The 7898-nt window shown below is 38.6% G+C and overlaps 1 protein-coding gene across 5 annotated transcripts in view; it reads right to left on the bottom strand.

Moving 5' to 3' along the window:
* Positions 1-7695, bottom strand: part of LOC110033962 (probable protein S-acyltransferase 16) — a 19645-nt gene extending 11950 nt beyond the window's left edge. For 2 of the 5 annotated variants that reach the window (XM_020738146.1, XM_020738149.1), the window contains exons 1-2: positions 7149-7695; positions 6350-6451 (exon numbers count right to left, since the gene is read on the bottom strand). In XM_020738146.1, coding sequence (XP_020593805.1) covers positions 6350-6451; positions 7149-7484 — 438 coding nt within the window. In that variant the 5' untranslated portion in view covers positions 7485-7695. The remainder of the gene's footprint in view (positions 1-6349; positions 6452-7148) is intronic. The other 3 variants (XM_020738148.1, XM_020738144.1, XM_020738147.1) reach the window with 2 other exon arrangements.
* Positions 7696-7898: the final 203 nt, after the last annotated feature.

Genomic DNA, 7898 nt, shown 5'->3' with positions numbered 1-7898 from the left:
CCCCCCCCACCCGAGCTTCGCATCCATGGGTAGAGATCTCCGCTAAGGATAGAGTGATGCCTCAAGGAATTTGAGTAAATCTTAAAGTGATATCATCATTGCATTTAATAGTATAGTTAAAATTTCTCTTGGCCAATAAGTGGAGCTATTCTTGGAAAAAAATCAACACTGTTCGAACAAACTCTGTGACATCATTGAATTTATCTTAGTAAAGATCATTAAAAATTTCATAAGAGAAACACAAATTATAATCAATCACAAAAATAGAGGCAAGAGTATGCATAACTCAATTGAAATGAGAATAAAATTCATTCATTTCAAAAAAGGGTACAAGAAAAAATGAAAGAGAAAATACAACAAAGATTGAATAGTATACATCCTTCCTAAGAGGCATATAAATGGCATGTCCCAACATCATGTCAACTCAAAGACCTCTATTGACCTCCCAACGCTTGGCAACATTTAGGTTCCTTGACTTCTTGCAGCCGAGATGGACATCTTCTTCCTTGAACGCCTCATATTATTCTCCAGTTGACAATAACAAACTCTTCATCAGTCAACCTTCGTTGGGTAGGCAAACAGTGTCTGACCACCATCATTGTAATTTTCTCAAGCATGTTAAACAGAGTGTTGGAAAGTTAAAATCTAAAAGCATCTTGAGAGAGAGGTGACGAAGACTTTACATGGTATATAGGTCTAATTCCAGATATTCAATCTTCATTTGATATCAAAAATCAAACTTTCTTACCATTTGGACATAGATTTCCTTTACAATAGCTCATAATTCCTTGTGGCCATCAAAATAACAATTCAACTCAATCGGCTTAGTATCAACCACAAAGAATCCCTTCTCAAACCTTCAAAATGGGATTTCCATGGATCTCCATTTTTGTGCTAGAAGCACATATCTCACCATTGTGTTAATCAAGCTTTTAATATAAGCTGTCCATACTTGCAGAACTGAAGAAAGTTATTCAGTTGTACAATATGCTTCTATAGAAGACGCTTCTGCTTCTTAACCAGCAGAGCAAGAGTGTGGACATTCATGATCTTTGAGACTTAAGAGATCTAGCTTTTTTCTCTAAGCAATCCACACTAGCAGGTGAAGGAGCTAGACAAGGGGTTCAGAAAATACTACGTGATTCAATAAAATTTAGCTTAATGAAAATAATCCACTCAACAAATTCTGTAAAATCAAGAAGATCACTTAATCATATAAAATGCTTATATAGAAACTGAACAAATTCTATAAACTCAAGAAGATCACTTAATCATATAAAATTCTAATATAGAAAACTCATTTACTCCTTTACCAACAAAGCAAGACTGTGAAAGTTCATGCCTTCTATGACCACATCTTCAACAATGCTAGAGGCATAACCTCTTCTCTAAGCCATCCATACTTGCATTTGGATAAACTTTACAAGCTGCTACAGAAGGTTCTTCTACTCTTCACCAGCATAGCAAAGATGGGATGTCCATGCTTTCTACGACAATGTCTATGACAATGCTAAATAGAAGAGCAGAGGAGGCCCCTTGATCATCTTCATCATCGACTTTCTAGTCATCACCCTTCTTTGTGGGTTATTCTGATGCTAAGTGAAAAGATTTTCATAAATGGAAAATAAAATGCTTATAAATATCCTATTAAAAAGAATGAAGAAGCTTTGATTTTATTAGCATCTTCGAGAATAAAAAATTAAATCTTTGATATCCACTTCTGATACAAGCCCTTCTCTTCTTCAAAAGTTTTACAATCCAAATATACAAATTTACAGGTGCAGCACCTATGGATCAAAAACCAAGAACAGCAAGACAGAGGAAAAGAAGAAGATGAAACAGAAGTTTCTGTAATTCCAAAATGAAGAAATATCAAAAGTACTCTACCTCCCCCATAGCAAAGGAGCAGCGATGATGGTCCGTAGCTAACTAACTTGTGGGGGACCACTCCCCTCATAATAGGTAATTAAGAAGATAAAAATAACATAAGTGGTCTATTAGCAAATAACTAAGAAAATAAAGATAAGCAGCTATGTGTATCTTGGAGGTTCGTCCAGTTCTGGTATAGTTGCATCAGTTCTCTTTCATCTCAGAGGAACTCAACTCGAGTTCATAAATCCGCGTTATCCCTTCGTTAGGTGGATGATAAGCTTAGAGATTGGACACATTAAATGTAGATGAAATGTTGAGATCTGCGGAAAGTTTAAGAACATAAGCATTATAGTTGATGCATTTCCTAATAGGAAAAGGTCCAATCTTGCGGTGGTTTAAAATTTGAATATACTACTTGTGGGAAACAATCTCTGCAAAGTTGCACCATAACTAGATCACCTTCTTGAAAGATTTTTTGCCTTTGAGATTTATCAGGTTGTTGTTCGTAGTGTTGTTACAAAATTGTGATTTTATCTGACTTCTCGCAGCATAGATTCAAAATTGTTTAGTTATGTTTAGGCATTGCTGCTTTTTGGTTTTGAAATGACGGCAACATCCACTAAGTGGTTCGGTTCTTTGGAATTAACAAAGCTAAAAGGAGAGCGACCAGTGGAATGATTAACCAAAAATTAAAAACGAGTTTTGCTTTCCCCAAAAATTCTTCCTACTGTTTTTGTTAGCTGTCTGCAAGACAACATATTATGTTTTTGAAAGATCGATGACAACTTCAATTTGTCCATCCGTTTACGGTTGATTCGTTGAACTTAATCAGAGATCAGTCTTGAGTTGTTTGCACAATTTTCTCCAAAAATTGAAGTAATGCTCCTTAAAATGCCATGTAGGCATACAATCTCTTTAAAGAAGAGTTTAGCAACATTGGAAGCATCATAAGTTTTCTTACAAGCTATGAAACGAGCAACATTGAAAAATGGGTCAACAACTATCATGACGGAATCGGATCCTCGTTTGATGCGAGGTAGGCCCAAAATAAAGTCGATGCCAAGATCCTCCCAAATGGCATCTGGAATAGGTAATGGTAGGTAAAGACTAGTATTTTGACTCGCGCCATTATAATGTTGACACACAAAACACTTTTTCACAAACTTGCACACGTCTCTTCGCAATTTGGGCCAAAAAAATTTATATTGGAAAAGTTAGAGGTTTGATCCCTGCCGGCATGGACTGCCAATCCTCCTCTGTGATAATAATTCATCCAAACAACTGAGAAATCTTCATCATCATGGTATAAATATCGCAAACTTTCCATACCTGTGATGCTAGTTTGGACCGTGAACAATAAGCTTGCTCGGCGACTCAAAGTGTCAGCTACAAGATTGGTGTGATTGGCACGTTGTTTCACCACAAAACTAAATTTTTGCAAGAACATAACCCATTGTTTAAGCATTCGATTGAGATTTTTCTGCGATTGTGAGAATTGTAAGGGTTGATGGTCATTAAATATAACAAATTTCTGATGCAAAAAAGTAGTTCTCCCAAGTTTTTAATGCCTGAATAGCTGCATATAGTTCCTGCTCATATGTAGACCACCATTGGTGTGTCGTACTCAGCTTTTCACTAAAGAACTCCACCAGCTTTCCTTTATATGATAGACATGCGCCAATTCCTACCGTTGAAGCATCAGTTTCAACTTAGAAGGGCTTTGCAAAATCTGGAATACTAAGTATAGGAGCTGAACTTAAATGTTTTTCCGAATTTTGAAAGCTCTGTTATTGTTCTGGAACCCCAATGAAAATCTTTTTTTGTTTAAGACAATCAGTTAATGATGCAGCAATAGTATTAAAATTCCTTATAAAACGCCTGTAAAAATTGGCAAGTCCATGGAAACTACGGGCTTCCGTAATTGACTTGGGAGTTGGCCATGATTGAATAGCCACTACCTTTTTAGGATCCACCTTGTCACCTGCTTTCCGTTGAGGCAAACTCACTCTTCTCTAAATTCAGAAATAATTTAGGATTTCGGAGAGTGTTAAACAACGATTTTAAATGTCCTAAGTGTACTTTAAGTGACTTATTATACACAAGAATATCATCAAAATAGACGACACAGCACTGACCAAGAGATGTTTTCAAAACTTCGTGCATTAGCCTCATGAAAATACTTGGAGTGTTGCGCAAACCAAAAGGCATCACTAGTCATTTGTAGACCTTCCTTGGTTTTGACATTATCATTTTTCATTCATCACCCGGGCATCCCACTCCTCAAATCCAACTACGAGATGGCAGCTCCTGATACGGATCTGATGGTATCCACTCCTCAAATCCAACTACGAGATGGCAGCTCCTGCAAGTTTATCTAATAAATCTTCCATACGAGGTATTGGAAAGCAAAATTTTATCGTGATCTTATTGATGGTGCGGCTGTCGATACACATCCTACAGAAACCGTCTTTCTTGGGCACGATCAATTTTGGCTCCCCGCAAGGGCTCAAGCTATGGCGGATGAAGTTCTTCTGTAATAAATCTTCTATTATCTCTTGAATTATGATGTTCCTTGGGACTCCTGCAGCAATAAGCAATATTCGGTAAATTGGATCTCGGAATTAAATTAATGGGGTGTTGAATGGCTCGCAGAGGAGGTCTTGAACAGATGGAAGTAATTTATTTGACGCCGAATTTTGTTCGGCCATGAAAATGGCACAAGCCCCCTCATGTTTGGAGTAATCGATTAGACACTGGGAGCCTGAGACAACCATATATGCGGATTTGTTTGGTGTACAAGAAGTTGGAAAAGAAGTAGAAGGTAACAATCGAATATTCTTGTTATACCATTCAAAACTGTAGACATTCGAGTGCCCAACATACCAAACGCCCATGTTGAATTGCCAAGGTTACCCAAAATAAGATGACAAACATCCATCTCAATAACAGCACAATCAACATCGCAAATAAAATTCTTCCTAATAGAAAATGTCACTTTGCATAGTTCGGTCACTGTAACCTCAACTCCTTTTTTAATCCAACTAATTTTGTATGGCTTTGGATGCTTGATATTTTTTAGTTGGAGTGACTTTACAATTGATTTAGATACCACATTCTCTATATACCCACTGTCACCAATTAATTCACATACTTTAACTTCAATAGTGCATCTGGCTCAGAAAATAGTATTGTGTTGGGATTTCATAGTTTGTTTCGGAGCAAGTAGTACCTTATGTAGGATACAATTTAAGGTCTCCCCTTCATCTGCAGAAATCACTTCCACTTCATCTTCTTTGAATGGATTATAATCATGAAATTCATCATCACTATCACCTTCCCCTTCTGCAATTTGAATTTGCCTTCAGTTCGGACATTCATTAGATCGATGTCCAGGTTGGAAACATATGAAACACTTCATAGACCCCAGTCGCAGATATAAACTATCTTCATGAAACGCCAATTTGCCACTTGCTTTAGCATCTCCTCAACTAGATCCAACAACCAAATTGGGTGTAGGGGCAAAGATAGGTCGGTAGTTCTAAGAAGGTCCCTTACCACAATTTACGGATGATTTGGCAACAGTTTTTCGATGGCTAAAAAAACGTGGAGTTCGGTTTAACTGTAGTTCGGCCTTGTAAGTATTATTGACAGCTTGTGAAAGTGGCCAAAAAGTATTCATTTCAAATTTATCTTGTATTGTGTCTTTTAACACACCAATGTAACGAGTGACTATATGTTGATTACTCACGGAGATCATTATGACCACTAAGACGGTAAAATTCTTTTGTGTAAGCACTGACAGAACGATTTCCCTAGGTGCATCGTTGGAATAGAACATAGAGAATTTGCTCATAATTTGATGGTAACAAATGGTTGCGCAAATGCTGCTTCGTCCGAACCCAGCTTCTAATTGGTCTTCTTTCTTTTCTCAAGGGAGTTTGAACCACTTGTTGCCACCATGCGCATACACCTCCTTTCAAACGACAAGCAACATAGCGCACTAGTTTTTCAGGATGGACATCCATATACTCGAAGAATGCTTCCATTGTTTGCTCCCAATCCAAGTAGCCTTCAATATGGAGGTGTCCATCGAAATAAGGAATATCAATTTTAACCTTATAGTCATTGTAAAGATGATCCTGACCTTGGCGAATGCAAGTTGGATTTTCATCGAGCAGGTCGTCATCACTAGAATCGAAATCGGAGAAGCGGGAGGATTGCGATTGGAGTCGACCGCCGCCGATACAACCTTGTTCCAAACGCAGGGAAAGGTTGCTTTCCTGAATAGATTGACGACTATGATTCCCAATAGTGGTGTCCCCGGTCCATGGTGTGGGTGCCACAACAACTGGTGCGGTTGTCGGAAGGGGTTGTCGGAAGTGTCGATCCTCCATTGTCAATAAGCTGTAAACTCCCGCCACATTTCTATGACAAAGAGTTGGAATTCTCAAAAGAGCTGTAAACTCCCGCCACATACCTGCGATTCCCCTAAGAGTTCCCAGCTACGATCGCCATCACGTGCCGAGTTGTTGCCGCTGTCCGCCGTTCCTGAAGCTCTGATGCCAATCTGGTGCAACACCTATGGATCAAAAACCAAGAACAGCTAGACAAGGAAGAAAAGAAGAAGATGAAACTGAAGTTTTTGAAATTCCAAAATGAAGAAATATAAAAAGTGCTCTACCACCCATACTTCCACTCCCCTATAGCAAAGAAACAGCGATGATGGTCCGTAGCTAACTAACTTGAGGGAATCACTCCCCTCATTACAGTTAATTAAGAAAATAAAAATAACATATATGGTCTATTTGGAAATAACTAAGACAGAAAATAAAGATAAACAGCTATGCGTATCTGGGCGGTTCGCATCCATTTTTGGAACAGCTGCATCATTTACCATGCCCATTCTCTGTCTAAACAATAAAAAAAATAAAAATAATAATCTTTGATCTATGGCTTTAACTCATCCTTTATCTAACTCCAAAGTTTATGCATTCAAGGGCTCAACTTTAATAGCATGAGAGATAAAAGCAACAGAAATGTAAATTATGAATTCATCTTCCAAGCGCAGACAGTAAGTACAAATAACAGTACTCAGATGTCTCGGAGAACACTCAACATAGTAATTTGGAGATGTCTGCATCAATACCAAAAATTCAATTAAGTATCTGAAAGATTCCATACAATCTCGCTACACCCCCTGCAACCCATTGCATTCTTGCAGATTTTACTGGGTTACCAAACAACAAAAACGATGAATCTAAGCTAGCAACACGCACCTTCCTCTTGATCTCGTGGACCACAACCTGAGGATCTTCTATGTCGGGCATGAAAGATGAAGGGACGTGGCCAGCATCTCTGATAACCGCAATCGCATATGTAGTTAAGCACATGATCGCGAGCGCTGTAAAGATGGCGGCGTTCCCCAATCCCAACGCCGTTCTCAGCCCTAACCAATCCTCTATCACGCCGAATATAGTCATGTAGTAAACATACCCGATCAAGGCAAGCACCAAAATGATCGGCAGTGTCACGTATCTGGGCCTATTCAGCTCTAATCGGCCTCCACGCCCACCGGCCTCGGCCGTGGCGGCGTGTTCCCGATCCCGGCCCATATCTAGCTCAAGATGCCCCCGTTCCACGGATTAGGTGGCCAGAGGCATGGGAATAAAAGTAAGCAGCATTGGCGAGGGTTCCGGTGAGAAGAGCAAGAAGGATGATCGATTGGATTGGGTGGTAGGTCGCCGTCGATAACTGGTAGTTGGTGAGCTCGAGCCCAGATTCGGGTGAGAGAAGACGTTGACTCGAATCAGGGTAGGGCATTAAATGAACAATGCAGTGGATGAACAACTTTAACTCAATTTGACTAGGCTTGTTAAAATTTTGAATAATTTTTAAAAATTAGAAGTTTAAATAGATTGTACATGTATGAAATATGTTGTTTTTGTTGAGAAACAAATCTTCTCAAATAATTTATATTAAACTCAATAATAAATCGTATTTTATATATATATATATATATATATATA

The sequence above is a fragment of the Phalaenopsis equestris genome, unplaced genomic scaffold, assembly GCF_001263595.1.
Source record: "Phalaenopsis equestris unplaced genomic scaffold, ASM126359v1 Scaffold001314, whole genome shotgun sequence".
In the NCBI taxonomy this organism is placed as follows: Eukaryota; Viridiplantae; Streptophyta; class Magnoliopsida; order Asparagales; family Orchidaceae; genus Phalaenopsis; species Phalaenopsis equestris.
The sequence above is the reverse complement of the archived record's forward strand: the minus strand, read 5'-3'. Positions and strand labels throughout refer to the sequence as shown.